Source organism: Hemitrygon akajei, chromosome 17 (assembly GCF_048418815.1).
Source record: "Hemitrygon akajei chromosome 17, sHemAka1.3, whole genome shotgun sequence".
Taxonomy (NCBI): Eukaryota; Metazoa; Chordata; class Chondrichthyes; order Myliobatiformes; family Dasyatidae; genus Hemitrygon; species Hemitrygon akajei.
Window position 1 is genome coordinate 6,360,318 of NC_133140.1, and position 18,006 is coordinate 6,378,323.

The window sequence follows — 18,006 nt, forward strand, 5'->3', positions numbered from 1 at the left end:
GATCTGAATGATGGAATTAGTGGCTTTGTGACAGTTTACAGAAGCTATGAAGGTAGGTGGAAGTGTAGGTGATGTTGAGGAAGCTGGGAGTCTGCAGAAGGACTTAGACAGATTGAAAGAATGGGCAAGGAAGTGACAGATGGAATATAGTGTAGGGAAGTGTACGGTTATGCAAATTGGTGGAAGGACAAAAGGCATATACTATTTTCTAAAGGAGAAGTAATTCAAAAATCAGAGGTGCAAAGGGACTTAGGAGTCCTTGTGCAGGATTCCCTAAAGGTTAAGTTGCAGCTTGAACTGGTGCTAAGGAAGGCAAATGCAATGTTAGCATTCATTTTGAAAGGACTAGAATGTAAAAGCAAGGGTGCAACTTTGAGGGCATTGGTCAGACTGCACAGAGTGAGCAGTTTTGGGCCCCTTATCTAAGAATAGGCATGTTGGCATTAGAGAGGATCTAAACGAGAATAATTCCACATATGAAGAGTGTTGATACTCTGGACCTGTACTCACTGGAATTGAGAAGAATGAGGGAGGATCTCATTGAAATGTATTGAATATTGAAAGACATGGATAGAATGGATGTGGAGAGGATGTTTCCTATAGTAGGAGAATCTAGGATCAGAGGACACAGTTCAGCATAGAGGGATGTCCCTTTAGTACAGAGATGAGGAGGAATTTCTTTACCCAGAGGATGGTGAGCCTGGGGAATTCATTATCACAGATGTCTGTGGAAGCCAAGTTATTGGGTATATTTAAAGTGGAGGTTAATAAGTTCTTGATTAGTAAGGGCATTAAAGGTTATGGGGAGAAGGCAGGAGAATGGGGTTGAGAAGGTTAATAAATCAGTCATGATGGAATGGCAGAGCAGATCTGATGGGCCATATGGTCTAATTCTGCTCCTATGTCTGATGATCTTATGTTCCTCGTACAGGATTCCCTAGAGGTCTGAATATTGAAAGGTCTGGATGAAGTGGATGTCGAAAGGATACTTCCTACAATGGGAGAGTCTATGACCAGAGGGCAAGGCCTCAGAACATAAGGATGTCCCTTTAGAATAGAGATGAGTAGGAATTTCCTTAGCTAGAGGTTGGTGAATCTGTCAAATTAAAGTGGTTTCGAGGAGGAGGTAAGAGAATGGGGTTGAGAGGATAATATATCAACCATGATGGAATGGCAGAGTAAACTCAACGTGCTGAATGGTCTAATTCAGATTTCAAGTCTTATAGTCTATACATTCTATACATTGATAAAATGTAAGTGTTTGAAAATAGCACCAATGCAATATAGATTATTGCCAAACAATGCTGGTGTTTCGGGGCTGAGGGGAAAGTGAAGGAGAAGTTTTAATCTCCATTCTGACCCTTGCAAGCAAGCAAGCAAACAAACAAATAAATAAATAATACAAAAAATATGAGTTGTATAGTCCTTAACAGTGAGTTTACAAGTTGTTGAGTCAGTTCAGCTTTGAGGTGTGGGAAGTTATCCACATTCCTCTATTACCCCTGTGATTGTACAGTTCAGAACCCAGAGAGTGGAACTTTCAAGAGGAAGTTTGAATGCTACAAAGATGCACAGTTTAGTCCAGATGGTCTGGTCCTGTGCTGCATTCTGTGCAATGCTAAATATGTTTACTTGATGAGGGCTTGTTGCCTCCCAGTTGATGTGACTAATATCAGATTGTATGTGTTCCAGGATCAAACTATTGGCCATCCAGGAAGTGCTGCATGAAGATGCCTTAGATAAGGTAACCTCATTTGCTTGCCTTGCTTAGTTTTATACATGGAATGTTTTTACTCTAAGCACACAGACGGTCTTGCATTTGGGAATATTCCAAAAAATTTCTCAGCTAAAAGGGAAATCTTGCTCTGCAAAAATTATAAGAAGCCTGTGATTTTCTTTCACTGTTTTTTTTATCTCTGTGCTTTTGGTCATATCAAGCAGACTAAACTGAAGTAGTGAGAGTTAAGAAATTCAGATATTACCTAGTTAAGAAAGGAGGAGAAAAGAAATTGGAAGCTTCTGATCTGTTGCCCTCACATCAGTGGTAAGGAAAACATTGAAATTTCTAATGGAAGATGTCTGGAATAAACAGTAACAGGATTGAACAGACTTTATTGGAGTTCTTGGATTATATGAACAGCAGGGAAGGAAAGGGGAAACTAGTGGATGTGTGTATTAAGGTTTTCAGAAGGACCTCAATAATGTCCTATACATGACAATCAGAAAGGACATGTCATGTGGAATTAAAGTCAAACATTTTTACTCCTGAATCAAGAATGCTAAAGATAATCTACTATACTCACCATATGTATTTCTATGTATTAGGAATTTGCTGTGGTGCATTGGCATGACATGCAACAAAAAAATTCAACAATTCTTTAGAATCAAGAACTATATAAAAACAAAGTTAGAAGTTGAAGTACGGATATGGAATAAATTGCGCATAAATACATAAATCCCAGTTTGTTTGATTGTGAAAGGTGCAAATTTCCAGCACTCTATGTATCACCAACTCATAGTTCCAGACCAAGTTTCAACACCCTAGCTCCAGCTGGACTTGATCCTGTTCAATCCCTCCTTTCTCAGCAGTTTGCTTTTCACATGCTGCTACCATTGTGCAGGTTGCAACACAGATTACTCACTGGTGTGTTGCACAATCAAGCTGTAGTCAAAGAGATTCCATTATGCTAAATAAGAAGGAAACACTTGCATTAATATCAGCAAGAAGTCTCATCCAGATCTGCTGGAGCAGTTTGCTAAGTCCTTCGAGGAAGATCTAAGCATCCACAGCCTGAAAACTCTGTCACAGAGAAAGTGGAACTTCTGGGGAATACCGTTTACAGCACAGCCTGAGCTACCTTTGGAAAGAAGATCTTGAAAATAAATGACTGGTGTGAAGCCAAATCCAATGACATGATCCCTGTTGTTGAAGACAAACGTGTTGCCCTAGCTGAGAGTACGTCTTCTCCAATTGAGAGAATCCTACAGCCCTTCAGGGCTGGAGGTGAAGTTCAGCAGACTGTTGGGCACTGTGGCAATGAATATTGAATGCAGCTCAGTAAAGGTGTCCAGATCATAACACTGACAGGCAATATCAGGGGTATATATGATGGCATCAAGACAGCCTTTGACTCCTCTCAAAGCAAGATGGCTCCCCTCAAATCTATCAATGATTTGACAATCACGATCAGGGCAAACAGATGGATAGATGGAACATTACTCTGACCTCTACTCCACTGTCACCACCACATCCCTGGGTGCCATTGAGTGTCTGCCAATAATGGAAAAACTGGAAACAGAGGTGACCCTAAAGGAGCTCAGCAAGGCCATCAATAGTTTGGCCTCAAGGAAGGCACCAGGCAATGATGGCATTCCCCAGACCTGATCAACCATTGCATGACAGCCCGACTGAACCATTGAATGAAGTCCTCTATCAGTGCTGGCAGGAAGGACCTGTACCACAGAATATAAGGGACACCAAAATCCTTGCCCTCCACAAAAAAAGGCAAGAGAAGTGACTGTAACAACTAGAGGGGCATCTCCCTCTTGAATGTTGTTGACAAAATCTTTGCTCAAGTCTTCATGGACCATTTACAGAAGTTGGGTGAATGAATCTATCTGGAATCACAAAATGGCTTCTGCTCTTCTGTGCTGAAAGGTCAACTGTCAACATAAGATTTCTTGTCTCCATCAACTGAAGGAGAAGTGCGGAGAACAAAATATTTTGTGTTTATTGATCTCACCAAGGCATTTGACTCAGTTAGCAAAGATGGGCTCTCTCAGATCCTCTGTGAGGTAGGCTGACTGACAAGGCTGCAGAGCATCCTATCGAATCCTTTCACAGCATGAAGGGGACTGTGCAGTACAACCGCAGCTCTTCAAAGCCCATTGACATAAGCAGCGGCTTCAGGCAGGCTGTGTTCTCAGCCTAACGTTCACTGGGATCTTCTTTGCCCTCTCCTAAGGCACGTGTTTGGCACTGCTATATCTACTACACTCTAGCTTTTTAACCTTGCCTGCCTAAGAGCCAAAACCAAAGTGCATGAGGCTATGATCAGAGACATGCTGATTGCTGATTATGCAGAAGCTGCAACCCCCACTCTGCTGCACATCCAGATCTTGATGGATCACTTTTCCCAGGCTTGGAAGGAATTTAGTCTCTCTATAGGTGTGAAAAAGACAAACATCTTGAGACCAGGTGTGGAGGAACCACTAGTCATTACAAACTAGAAGTTGTTCATCAGTTTACATATCTAGGGTCCATCATCAGTGACTACCTCTTCTTGGATGCAGAAATCGACCAGAACAATGGGAAGGCTGCAACAACTCTTGCCCTCCTCACTTGACATGAATGGCAGAACTCCACACTCTCAGTCAAAACAAATATGACAGTGTGCAATGCTTGTGTCACCGGCACACTCTGACAGCAGCAGAAAATTTTTGAATGGAAGAAGGACACTACCGTGGCTGACAAGTGAAGTCAGAGCCAAAGTAAAAGCGAAAGAGATGGCATACAAGGAAGACAAAGCTAGTGGGAAGATAGAGGATTGGGAAGCTTTTAAAAACTTGTAGAAGGAAAGTAAAACGATCATTAGGAAGGAAAAGATGAACTATCGGGGAAGCTGGTGACTAATATCAAAGAAGATACTAAAAGCTGCTTTAAGTATATAAAGGGTAAAAGAGAGTTGAGGATAAATATAGAACTGACAAAAAATGATACGGGAGATATTGAAATGAGAGACGCAGAGATGGCAGAGGAACTGAATGCGTATTTTGCATTAATCTTCACAGTGGAAGACATCTGCAGTATACTGGACATTCAAGAGTATCAGGGAAGTGAAGTATGTGCAGTGAAAATTACAACTGAGAAGGTGCTCATGAAGCTTAATGGCCTGAGGGTGGATAATTCTCCTGGACCTGATGGAATGCATCTTTAGATTCTGAAGGAAGTAGCTGGAGAGATTGCAGAAGCATTAGCATTGATCTTTCAAGAACGTTCAAGTGCATTCAAGATTCTGGCATTGTACTGGATGACTATAGAACTGCAAATGTTACTCCTCTATCTAAGAAGGGTGGGAGGCAGCAGAAAGGAAATTATAGACCTGTTAGCCGGACATCATTGTTGGAATTGATTGTTGGGGATGAGATTATGGAATACCTGGAGGCATATGACAAGATAGGCCAAAGCCAGCATGGTTTCCTAAAAGGAAAATTCTGCTTGACTAACCTACTGCAACTTTTTTTAAGGAAATTACAAGCAGGTTAGGCAAAGGAGTTGCAGTAGATGTGGTGTATTTGGATTTTCAGAAGACCTTGACAAGGTGCTGCACATGAGGCTGCTTAGCAAAATAAGAGCCCATGAAATTACAGGGGAGTTATTAGTATGGACGGAGCACTGACTGATCAGCAGAAAACAGAGTGAGAATAAAGGGATCCTATTTTGGCTGGCTGCCAGTGGAGTTCCACAGGGGCCGGTGTTGGGACTGTTGCTTTTTACAATGTATGTCAGTGAATTAGATTATGGGTTTAATGGATTTGTGGCTAAATTTGCTGATGATACAAAGATAGCTGGAGGAGCAGATAATGTTGAGGAAACAGAGAGCCTGCAGAGAGACTTGGATAGTTTAGGGGAAATGGGCAAGGAAGTGGCAAATGAAATACAATGTTGGAAAGTGTATGGTCATGCACTTTGGTGGAAGAAATAAACAGGCAGACTATTATTTAGGTGGGAAGAGAATTCAAAATGCAGAGATACAAAGGGACTTGGGAGTCCTTGTGCAGGACACCCTAAATGTTAACCTCCAGGTTCAGTCATTGGTGAGCAAGTCAAATGTAATGTTGGCATTCATTTCTAGAGGTACAGAATGTAAGAGCAGGGATGTGATGTTGAGGCTGTATAAGGCACCTGTGAAACCACACTTGGAGCATTGTGTGCAGTTTTGGGCTCCTTATTTTAGAAAGGATATACTGACATTGGAGAGGGTTCAGAGAAGATTCATGAGAATGATTCCAGGAATGAAAAAGGTTACCATATGAGGAACGTCTGGCAGCTCTTCAACTGTATTCCTTGGAGTTCAGGAGAATGAGCTGGGATCTCAGAGAAACTTTCTGAATGTTGAAAGGCCTGAACAGATTAGATATGGCAAAGTTATTTCCCATGGGAGGGGAGTCGAGGACAAGAGGGCATGACTTCAGGATTGAAGGCTATTGTCCATTTAGAACAGAGATGTGGAGGTGTATAAGATGATGAGAGGCATTGATCTTGTGGATAGTCAGGAGGCTTTTTCCCAGGGCTGAAATGGCTAACATGAGAGGACACAGTTTTAAGGTGCTTGGAAGTAGGTAGAGAGGAAATGTCAGGGGCAGGTTTTTTATGTAGAGGGTGGTGAGTGCGTGGAAGGAGCTGCCAGAGACAGTGGTAGAGATGGATATGATAGAGTCTTTTAAGAGACTCCTGGAATGGTACATGGGTCTTAAAAAATAGAGGGCTATGGGTAACCCTAGATAATTTCTAAAATAAGTACATGTTCAGCACAGCATCTTGGGCCAAAGGGCCTGTATTGTGCTGTAGGTTTTCTATGTTCTAAATTACTTTAGTCAGAGGGTGGTAAATCTGTAGAATCTGTTGCCACAAGGGCCATGGAGGCCAAGTCATTGGGTGCATTTAAGGCAGAGATAGGCTCTTGATTAGCCAGGGCATCGAAGGGTATGGGGAGAAGGCAGGGAAGTAGGGATGACTGGAAGAATTGGATCAGCCCATGATTGAATGGCAGAGCAGACTCGATGGGCCAAATGGCCTACTTCTGCTCCTATCTTACAGTCTTATAGACCCGGGCAATATACATTAAGCAGGAAAGAAGGCTCAACACCTTCTATGTAAGATGCCTTTGTTGCTTCTTGTGCATCACTTGGAGAGAGAGAGTACCCAGTGCTGGTGTTCTCGAATGCCAGTCTTCCTAGTGTGCACACTGTGGCTGGATGGGCCATGTCTGATGCATGCAGGATGGATACATTCCAAAAAATATCTTGAATGGTGAGCTGGCTTCAGGCAAGTCTACCACTGGCCATCCGCAACTGTGCAAAAAGGGAGTCTGCAAGCAGGACATGAAGGGACTGGACATCAACATTAAGTCCGGAGAGGAACTTGCAGCTGACCACACCAGGTGGAGAAGCATCCTGAAACAACACATAAAGTTAAATGAAGGAAAATTTGTGAAAGTGGCAGAAAACATAGGGAGGAATGCTACAGCTCCAACAGAGCTAAGAACACTTATAGATGTGACTTTTTTTAACAGAGACTGCCACTCTCTCATTGGTCTTGGCAGCCACAGCCAACAACATAGAAAGCTAGGACACAACATCTATGGTCTTCTTCAACCAATGGAGGGCCACAGGAATGTTTTGAAGAGTTTAAAGAGCCAAGAAATTAGGAAATACAGATGTTCAAAGGGATCTCAGTATCCTTGCACTCAAGGAAAATGAAAGCCAGCATGCACACCCAAGAAGAAATGAGTAAGACAAATGGTAGCCTGGCCTTTCTTACAAGAAGAACTGAGTACAAGAGTAAAAGTGTCTCAGTACAACTGTATGAGCCATTCAAGTTTGAGTTTCAAGTTTCAAATTTGAAATGAGAACTTTTAATTATTATCTTTATTTGTCACATGAATGTCAAAACAGAGTAAAATGTATCATTTGTGTCAAATCAAATCAGTGAAGATAGTGCTGGGCAGCCCGCAAGAGTTGCCACACTTCTGGTGCCAATACAGCATGATCACAACTCATTAATCCTAACCAAATGCGGAAGAGAACCAGAGCACTTGGAGAAAACCCACATGGTCATGGGGAGAACATACAAACTCCTTACAGGCAGTGGTAGGAATTGAATCCCAGTCGGTGATCATTCTGTAATAGCACTACACCACCTGCCACCCACTTGAAACTTGAGATACCACTGTTGGAACTGCACTGGAGTGTTGTGCATTTATGTTTGGAGTTGCCCAATGAAGGGACCTACTTGTCATAGAGAAAGTGGGTGTAACAAAGGTTCACTAAACTGGCTCTCCCGGGATGGCAGATTTGCTGTCTGAGTAGTGATGGATTAGACTGTGTGTATTCTTTACAATTCAGAAGAAGAAGAAGAGGGGGTGTAATTGAAACACAGAATTGTTACAGGGCTTGACAGGTTGAATGCAGGGAGATTGTTTCTTCTCCCCAAGGAGCCACCATCTCAGAGTATTAGAAAATACATTTGCGTTTGAGATGAAGAAAAATTTCTCAACACAGGGTGGCAAAGCTTTGGAACTTTTTTTTAACAATGGAGGGTGATGAGAATCAATCTGAATCCATTGAAAACAGACTTTGATAGATTTCGGAACATAAATGGTATCAAGGGATAATGTGGTGAGTAATCATTAACCATTATTTTCAAGCTGTTAAACGAATGGGGGGGTGGTGTTCTTAATAAAGACAAACTTGCAGTGGTCTTATGTTAGAACATATTATTACTGAACTTCTCTGTTCTATCCGGAGATACTGGAAGAGAGGTGACAATCATGACAGCATCAGCCTGTATATCTACATTAACCTCTTAGTCACTCTTTTCTTTCTTGTCAACTGCTTGAGACAGTGCATTCACAGCAAACATAAATGTTCTCGTATATAAATCATCTTCTCATCATATTTATGCAGCCTTATCAACATGCACTGTATCCTCATGAGACAGTCATTTAGACATAATTGAGACCAGTGGTTTATGGTCTGTCTCCACTTCAAAAGTTGTCCATAAATGTACTGATGGGACCTTTCACATGCATATGTGCTGGCAAGAAGCTCTTTCTCTATCTGTGCATAGTTGGCTTCCGCACTTGTTAAAGCCCTTGATGCATAGGCCACGGGTTGCCATGTGTCATCCTGCTGCTGCTGCAGTAGTTCTGCTGCAAGGCTGTGCTAGGACATGTCTGCCAAGATCCTATTCCAAGGAGGGGGGGGGGGGGGATGGGGGATGGGAGTTGGAGGAGTTACAGAGAAACAATCTTGAGTGGCACAATTTTGAGATGGGTGGAGGGTGCTGATAGTCATCTTAAGAACAGAGACAATACATGGAATAGTACCCTGTCCAAGGGATGATTAGGGAATGATACAGCAGATTCAAATGATTGGATGGCCTTTCCTTACACCTAATTCTTAAGATCTCATTCCAAACACCTTAGTATCAGAGCAAGACGCACAAAATGCTGGAGGAACTCGAGGGGTCAGGCAACATCTATGGAGAGGAATAAACAATTAACATTTCAGGCCAACTGGAAAGGGGAAGAAGCAGAATAAGGAGGTAGGTGGGGGGAAGAAGTACAGGCTGGTAACTGATAAGTGAAGACTGGTGATGGAGAAGGTAAATGAACAGGGGAGAGGGGATGAAGTGAGGAGCTGGCAGGTGATGGGGGGAAGAGGTTAAGGGTGAAGAAGAAGGAAACTGATAGGAGAGGAGAGTGGACCATAGGAGAAAGGGAAGGAGGAGGGGTGCTAGAGGAGGGTGATGGGCAAGTATGGAAAAGAGAATGGGAAAGAAAGAAGCCATAATGAGGATTGGAAAAAAGAGAATGGGGAAGTGAAAGAAATTACCCTAAGTTAAAGAAATTGATGTCCATGCTGTCAGGTTGAAGGTTGCACAGATAAAATAGAATGTGTTGCACCTCTAACCTGAGCATGGCAGTAGTGGTGACCATGGACTTACATGTTGGAATGGGAATAAAAAGTTGAATTAACATAGTGGACACCAGGAAATCCCACCTATGGTGGTGGACAGAGCAAAGTACTCATGAAGCAGTCCCCCAGTCTACACTGGGTTTTACTGATGTAGAAGAGGCAGTAAAGGGACAGTGAAAGTAGATCTTTCTGGGACAGTAAAGATAGATCAGGAAAAAGCAATAGCCCAGGAAGTGTTTGGCTTCAGGTAGATATCAATATCAATTTGTCAGCCAAAGTCATTCTGATCCCAGTATGCTATATTGATTCACATGTTTCAAAAAGGATCTGGCAGAAAGTGATGGGATTATGGGACAGTGACAGTTTGATACCTGAGGGTCTGAGTCAGCACTGGCAAACCAGCCAGTGTGTTCTGTATTCTTCAACACCCACCCCAATCTTATCCTGCATGCTGCTATTAGGTGCCTTGATATAAATTAGAGTACAAAAGGTGAAATTCCATGACAGAAAAAATTAGAAATCCCATTAAACAAGTTATCTGGGTACCAGATTTCCAAACAGACCAAACAGGGCAGCCATTTTAACATAGGATCTTTAGCATGACAGAAAGGATGTAAGGAAAGTGGTGAATACAGCCCCGTCTTTCACAGGCAAAGCTCTCAACATCAATGAGCATTGCCACAAGAAAGCAGCATCCATCATCAAGGAACCCTACCATCCAGACCACACTGTCTTCTCACTATTACCAACAGGCCATAGATACAGAAGCCTCCATATCCACACCACCAAGTTCAAGAACAGTTATTACCCATCAATCATCAGGCTCTTGAACCGGCTTGGTTAACTTCACTCATCACAACTCTGAACTGATCTCATAGCCTACAAATTCACTTTCAAGGACTTAACAACTCACGCTCTCAGTAGTAATTATTTTCGCTTGGGTGTAGCTTTTGATTGATTCTATTGCATTTCTTTGTTTTACTGTGAATACCTGCAAGAAAACATGGGAACAAATATCTACTTTAATAATAAATTTACTTAGAATTTTGAACTGCCCCACATTACACCCCTGCACTGCAGACTCAATATGTGCATCATCTCAGTGTGGGAATTGCTGATGCAGTAGGAGAGGCCATAGACTGACATGTTGGAATGAGAAAGGGAAGTAAAATTAAAATGTGTGGCCAATGGGAAAGCCTGCCTTTTGTGGTGGATGGAGTAGATTTTTGCTATGCCAGTGTTAGAGATAGGTTATGCTTGGGGGTCATATTAGTACACTTTGCAAAACAGCATTTCTGTTTTTTTTTTGCTTAGTCAGTAATGTTCATCTGTTGCACAATGAACTCTGACCAGCTGGTGGGTCTGTTTGAACTGTGCACTTTCCAGCTCCAAAGTAAACTGTGGTGAGTCACACATCAGGAGTCAACCTTGCCAATGACCTCTCACTGAATGATAAGCATATACACAAAGTAATTTTGTTCCAGTTTCAAACCCTTTATTTCTGGAAGTTCTAAACTAATTGATTCTGTGTTCTGGATGAGCAGTGATTGAAGTTAGTGGAAAGGATGCATTGTCCTGTCAGAGCTACTCCAGGGAAGTCTGGACAATCCACACACTCAGTTCCCATTGGAAGGCATGCATCAGCAAAGTTCCCACAATGAGATGACCCACAGATTAAGTATGCAGTGCAGGGGTGTGATCTGGAAGAGTTCAAAGTAAATTTATTATCAAAGTACATATATGTCACCCTAGACTACACAGATAAATTTTCTTGCAGGTATTTGCAGTAGAACAGTGAAATGCAATAGAATCAATGAAAATTACACACAAAAACTGACAAAGCGGGCACAAAGATAAACTAAGGTTACTCTGGGTGAGATGATGCAAGATCAGTCATCTCATTACAACTGGAAACTTCAATTTTGATTTAATTCTGAGTCTCAGGCACTACATATATTTTAGCTGAAAGAAACTGAATCACCATCCCTCTAATTTTTACACTAACTAATGTAAAAGAGTCCTCTTGAGTTTTCTGTATGTCTTGCCCAAGTCTGTCAAAACTTTGTACACCTCAAAGTAATATTCTCTTACTCTTCATTGTGGAAAAGAAAGGCATGCTAGCCTTGTCAGTTTCTCCTCATAACTTTAATTCACTAGAATCAGAAATAGGATTTAATATCACTGGCACTTGTCATGAAATTTGTTGTTTGCGGCAACAGTCCATTGCAATACATTAAAATCTACTGTAAATTACAATAAGAAATATATATTGAAAAGTTAAGTAGTGCAAAATTAAATAAGCAGTGCAAAGGAGAACAAAATTATGAAGTACAGTAGTATTCATGACTTGGTTCATTCTCCATTCAGAAATATGATGGCTGGGAAGGGTGGGGTGGTTGAAGAAGAAGCTGTTCCTAAAACATTGAATGTGTATCTTAAGGCTTCTGTACCTCTTCTCTGATGGTAGTTATAAGAAGAGAACATGTCAATAGACAATAGGTGCAGGAGTAGGCCATTCGGCCCTTTGAGCTAGCGCTGTCATTCAATGTGATCATGGCTGATCATCCACAATTAGTTCCCCGTTCCTGCCTTCTCCCTATATCCCTTGACTTTGTTATCTTTAGGAGCTCTAATTAACTCTTTCTTGAAAGCATCCAGAGAACTGGCCTCCACTGCCTTCTGAGGCAAAGCATTCCATAGATCCACAACTCTCTGGGTGAAGAAGTTTTTCCTGAACTTCATTCTAAATGGCCTACTCCTTATTCTTAAACTGTGGCCTCTGGTTCTGGGCTCCCCCAACATCGGGAGCATGTTTCCTGCCTCTAGTGTGTCCAATCCCTTAATAATCTTATATGTTTCAATCAGATCCCCTCTCATCCTTCTAAATTCCAGTGTATACAAGCCCAGTCGCTCCAATCTTTCAACATATGACAGTCCTGCCATCCTGGGAATTCACCTCGTGAACCTATGCTGCACTCCCTCAATAGCAAGAATGTCCTTCCTCAAGTTTGGAGACCAAAACTGAACACAGTACTCTAGGTGTGGTCTCACCAGGGCCCTGTACAACTGCAGAAGGACCTCTTTGCTCCTATACTCAATTCCCCTTATTATGAAGGCCAACATGCCATTAGCTTTCTTCACTGCCAGCTGTACCTGCATGCTTACTTTCAGTGACTGATGTACAAGAACACCTAGATCTCGTTGTACTTCGACTTTTCCTAACTTGTCACCATTCAGATAGTAATCTGCCTTCCTGTTCTTGCCACCAAAGTGGATAACCTCACATTTATCCACATTAAACTGCATCTGTCCACTCACCCAACCTGTCCAAGTCACCCTGCATTCTCCTAACATCCTCCTCATATTTCACACTGCCACCCAACTTTGTGTCAGCTGCAAATTTGCTAATGCCCTAGATGATGGGAGTCTTAACGATGGAAACTGCCTTTTTTAAGGCATCACCTTTTGAAGTTGTCATCGATGGTGGAGAAGCTAGTGCCCATGATGGATCTGGCAGAGTTTGCAACCCTCTGCAGTCTTTTCCAATCCTGTACAGTGGCCCTTCCATACGACACATTGATACAACTAGTCCGAATGCTTCCACGGTACATCAGTAGAACTTTGTTGGAGTCTTTTGTGGACATACGAAATCTCCTCAAACTATATGTTCCAGCACTGTGACTATCATTATCACTCGCTCTGACAATGTCCTCATAAAATTCTTTGCACCATTTCTAATGCACATTCAGCATATAGATTGCCAACCAAGGTGGCACAGAGACTTCAGCTGTTTCTGAACTAATGTCTTCAGTCTGATTAATATGTTTATAAATGCATGTATTATATAGTTGGCCCTTTTAATACCATTGCTTCTAAGCCTTCAGGCTGAGTGGGAGTTGCATAGGATGAATAACAATTATAATAACAATTATGAATAACAAATAATAACAATTATAAATATTTTCATAATAGTATTACTGAAAATCTCAGTCATGGGAAATTCTATGTTTTGTTACATTAGGGCAAATTTAACACAGGACAGACAGCACTTGGAGGAAAAAGAAAATCGAGCCCAACACATTAATGACTAGTGCTAAGACTCAAAATTATGCAATCCTTTACAGTACAGGCGATGCGGATTCAGTTCATGCTGCTGCCTGTAAAGAGGTTGTACATTTACCCCATGCTCTAGTTTACCCCCAGAGCAGAAAGACGTACTGATTGGTTGGTTAATTGGCCATTGTAAATTGTCCCTGATAAGCCTCAGATTAAATCGGGGATTGCTGTGCAGCATGGCTTGAAAGGCCACGCTGAATCTCAATAAATAAATAATAAAATATTCTCTAAATTATAAAAAGAAATATATAAAGTATATATTTTTTGAGATCATAACTGTCTTAGAACAAATGAATAACAGTGTGGAAGGAATGGGCTTACAGAGTTAGTGACCTTTCTGAGTTTAACGTCTTATCCTGGTGTGTCCTACATAAACAATGTTCCCAACTGTCTCATCTGTCACCATCGTCTCACATTCCTTCCATCCTAACCTCTGGTCAGACCAAATTTTTGCTTTAGAGGCTTTGACCTTGATGGACTAAGATCTGTGATGTACATTTAACCCAAAACAACTTCATTGTAAAAATATCCAGCAAGAATTCAGGTCATTCACCCCCAGCCCTTGAATGCGCTCTCCTTGTGATTATTTGGATTTCCAGGATTAGTGACACATTCCGAAACTCACTCTAGTGCTAAATTCAGATGCCACGTAGTCATTCCTCGGTGTTTTCTACTGTCTGCATACCTGCTTTCATTCCTGAGTTAATTTATGGATTCCAGAGTGGCAGTCCTCTCATTATTTCAGTTAAAGTGATTTTGAAGAGCAAAAAAGGCCTCAGTCTTTCAATTCAGTTAAGATAGTACTGTGCTGCATCTCCAATGAGATTGTGCCTCTGACTTAGTTGTATCTTAAATTTGTAGGATGATTTTGGGGACAGAGAGGAGAGCGAGAGAGGAGATGGTGTTTAGGGACAGTGACGCGGCAGAGTTAGAGGTCAGATTAGACCTTGGGGAGAGGGATGTGGAGGAGTTAGAGGTCAGGCCGTTGCTCAGCACTCAAAGTCCAGGGACGTAAATGGGTGGTAAATAATATCCAGAGTCCAGTCCTCCGCTTTGTGTTCGAAGGCCAGCGACGTAGTTATGTGATAAACGGCATCCACATTTGGGCCTCCACTCTGCAGCTGAAGGCCAGCAACTTGGATAGGTGATGAAGAGCATTCATGGATGTCAGGTTGTCCCAGGTTTGTGGGTCCTGGGATCAGATGTTCATGTGAGCAGGAGACATGAAGAAGCATGAAGGCTGGTCATTTGGCATGCGTGGACTGTGATGTCCTGTCATCGGCTAGTCCGGGGGTCAATACAAAAGATCGAAACTGAAGGTAGATTGGGAGTCCAGAAGTTGAAACCTGGAAAGTGGAGGCCCTGAGGCCTGCATTGGACTGGAAGGACTGTCTGTGTATGTGTAGGTGGTGAGAGGGAGGATGGGACGGATGACTGGACTTGTTTTGCTGTTGTTGATTTCTTACTTGTTCTGTTCTGTGTTGTTCTGCCAAACGTTGTGGCTATGCTATGTTAATGCCAGATAGTGCAGTGACACTTGTGGGCTGCCCCTAACCTATCCGTAGGTGTGTTGGTTGCTGGCACAAATGACTCATTTCATCTTCTGCTTTGATATACATGCGATAAATATATCTGAATCTGAACTACAGATTCCACTCCCAGGAAGACTCCTGGCCTTTAATCCACCATCCAAAGAACAGATTTACTTGATCTTTGTTCCCATGGGAGATTCAGGGCTGAAACATTTATCTTGCTGTTTAGTTCCTCCTCTATCAAAACCTTAATGTAGAATAACATTTCACCAGGTCTAGCTACCTCCAAGGAAGTATTATTTATTTTAGTTTATCCAGTGTGTCTGTAGACCTGCAACCACTTGCTTCTTCCAACATCGTCAGCAAAAATATTTGGCTAATGGCCAGGATGTGGCTAAGTCCATCCTTTCTCAGGAAGCCTGCATAATCCAGAGGGGGCTGAGATGGCGTAATGCAATCCATTTACCAACAGATACATGGACAACCATAAAATGCACATCAACAGTTCCAGCCTGGTAGTGGTTGAACAGGAAATGCCATCAGTGGCATACTCAAACACAGAGTTCTTTCCACAACATTTGCTGGGAGATATTGACCTCAACTCTTCCTGGCTTTAGGTAAAGGATTTGTCCAGTTTTTGCATTGTGGTTTACATTATTAGCTGAGTAACTACTAAGAATGATGTTCCTGCTGTGGAAGATGTTAATATAAGACTCTCAAGACTGATCCTTGGTAGGCAGGACTAATACGAGAGGTAGATTGTGTCAATCAGACAATAACACAAGAGTTTCTGCAGATGCTAGAAATCCAGAGAAATGCACACAAAACGCTGGTGACTTTAACTTCCCTAATGTTGATTGGCACCTGATTAGATCCAATGGTTCAGACAGGGCAGAGTTTGTTAAGTGCGTCCAAAATGGATTCCTGTCACAGTATGTTGACAGGCCGACTAGGAGGAATGCCATACTAGATCTAGTATTAGGTAATGAACCGGGTCAGGTCACAGATCTCTCAGTGGGTGAGTATCTGCGGAACAGTGACCACCGCTCCCTGGCCTTTAACATTATCATGGAAAAGAATAGAATCAGAGGGGACAGGAAAATTTTTAATTGGGGAAGGGCAAATTATGAGGCTATAAGTCTCGTACTTGCAGGTGTGAATTGGGATGATGTTGTTGCAGGGAAATGTACTATGGACATGTGGTCGATGTTTAGGGATCTCTTGCAGGACGTTAGGGATAAATTTGTCCCGGTGAGGAAGATAAAGAATGGCAGGGTGAAGGAACCATGCGTGACAAGTGAGATGGAGAATCTAGTCAGATGGAAGAAGGCTGCATATGTGAGGTTTAGGAAGCAAGGATTAGGTGAGTCTATTGAGGAATATAGGGTAGCAAGAAAGGAGCTTAAGAAGGGGCTGAGGAGAACAAGAAGGAGGCATGAGAAGGCCTTGGCGAGTAGAGTAAAGGAAAACACCAAAACGTTCTTCAATTATGTGAAGAACAAAAGGTTGACAGGAGTGAAGATAGGACCGATTAGAGATAAAGGTGGGAAGATGTGCCTGGAGGCTGTGGAAGTGAGCGAGGTCCTCAATTAATACTTTACTTTGGTATTTACCAATGAGAGGGAACTTGATGATAGTGAGGACAATATGAGTGAGGTTGATGTTCTGGAGCATGTTGATATTAAGGGAGAGGAGGTGTTGGAGTTGTTAAAATACATTAGGACGGATAAGTCCCCAGGGCCTGACGGAATATTCCCCAGGCTGCTCCATGAGGCGAGGGAAGAGATTGCTGAGCCTCCGGCTAGGATCCTTATGTCCTCGTTGTCCATGGGAATAGTACCGGAGGATTGGAGGGAGGCGAATGTTGTCCCCTTGTTCAAAAAAGGTAGTAGGGATAGTCCGGGTAATTATAGACCAGTGAGCCTTATGTCTGTGGTTGGAAAGCTGTTGGAAAAGATTCTTAGAGATAGAATCTTTGGGCATTTAGAGAATCATGGTCTGATCAGGGACAGTCAGCATGGCTTTGTGAAGGGCAGATCGTGTCTAACAAGCAAGAGTTCTTTGAGGAGGTGACCAGGCATATAGATAAGGGTAGTGCAGTGGATGTGATCTACATGGATTTTAGTAAGGCATTTGACAAGGTACCACACGGTAGGCTTATTCAGAAGGCATGGGATCCAGGGAAGTTTGGCCAGGTGGATTCAGAATTGGCTTGCCTGCAGAAAGCAGAGGGTCATGGTGGAGGAAGTACATTCAGATTGGAGGGTTGTGAGTTCTGGGACCTCTACTTTTCATGATTTTTATTCACGACCTGGATGTGGGGGTGGAAGGGTGGGTTGGCAAGTTTGCAAATGACACAAAGGTTGGTGGTGTTGTGGATAGTGTTGAGGATTGTTGAAGATTGCAGAGAGACATTGATAGGATGCAGAAGTGGGCTGAGAAGTGGCAGATGGAGTTCAACCCGGAGAAGTGTGAGGTGGTACACTTTGGAAGGACAAACTCCAAGGCAGAGTACAAAGTAAATGGCAGGATACTTGATAGTGTGGAGGAGCAGAAGGATCTGGGGATACATGTCCACAGATCCCTGAAAGTTGCCTCACAGATATATAGGGTAGTTAAGAAAGCTTATGGAGTGTTAGCTTTCATAAGTCAAGGG

The 18,006-nt window shown here is 42.4% G+C and overlaps 1 protein-coding gene across 2 annotated transcripts in view; it reads left to right on the plus strand.

Annotated features, from left to right (window-relative positions):
- The window catches only part of LOC140740452 (endonuclease/exonuclease/phosphatase family domain-containing protein 1-like), a 100,408-nt gene that overhangs the window by 23,537 nt on the left and 58,865 nt on the right, over nucleotides 1-18,006 (plus strand). For both annotated transcript variants that reach the window (XM_073069615.1, XM_073069614.1), the window contains exon 3: nucleotides 1,693-1,744. In XM_073069615.1, coding sequence (XP_072925716.1) covers nucleotides 1,693-1,744 — 52 coding nt within the window. The remainder of the gene's footprint in view (nucleotides 1-1,692; nucleotides 1,745-18,006) is intronic.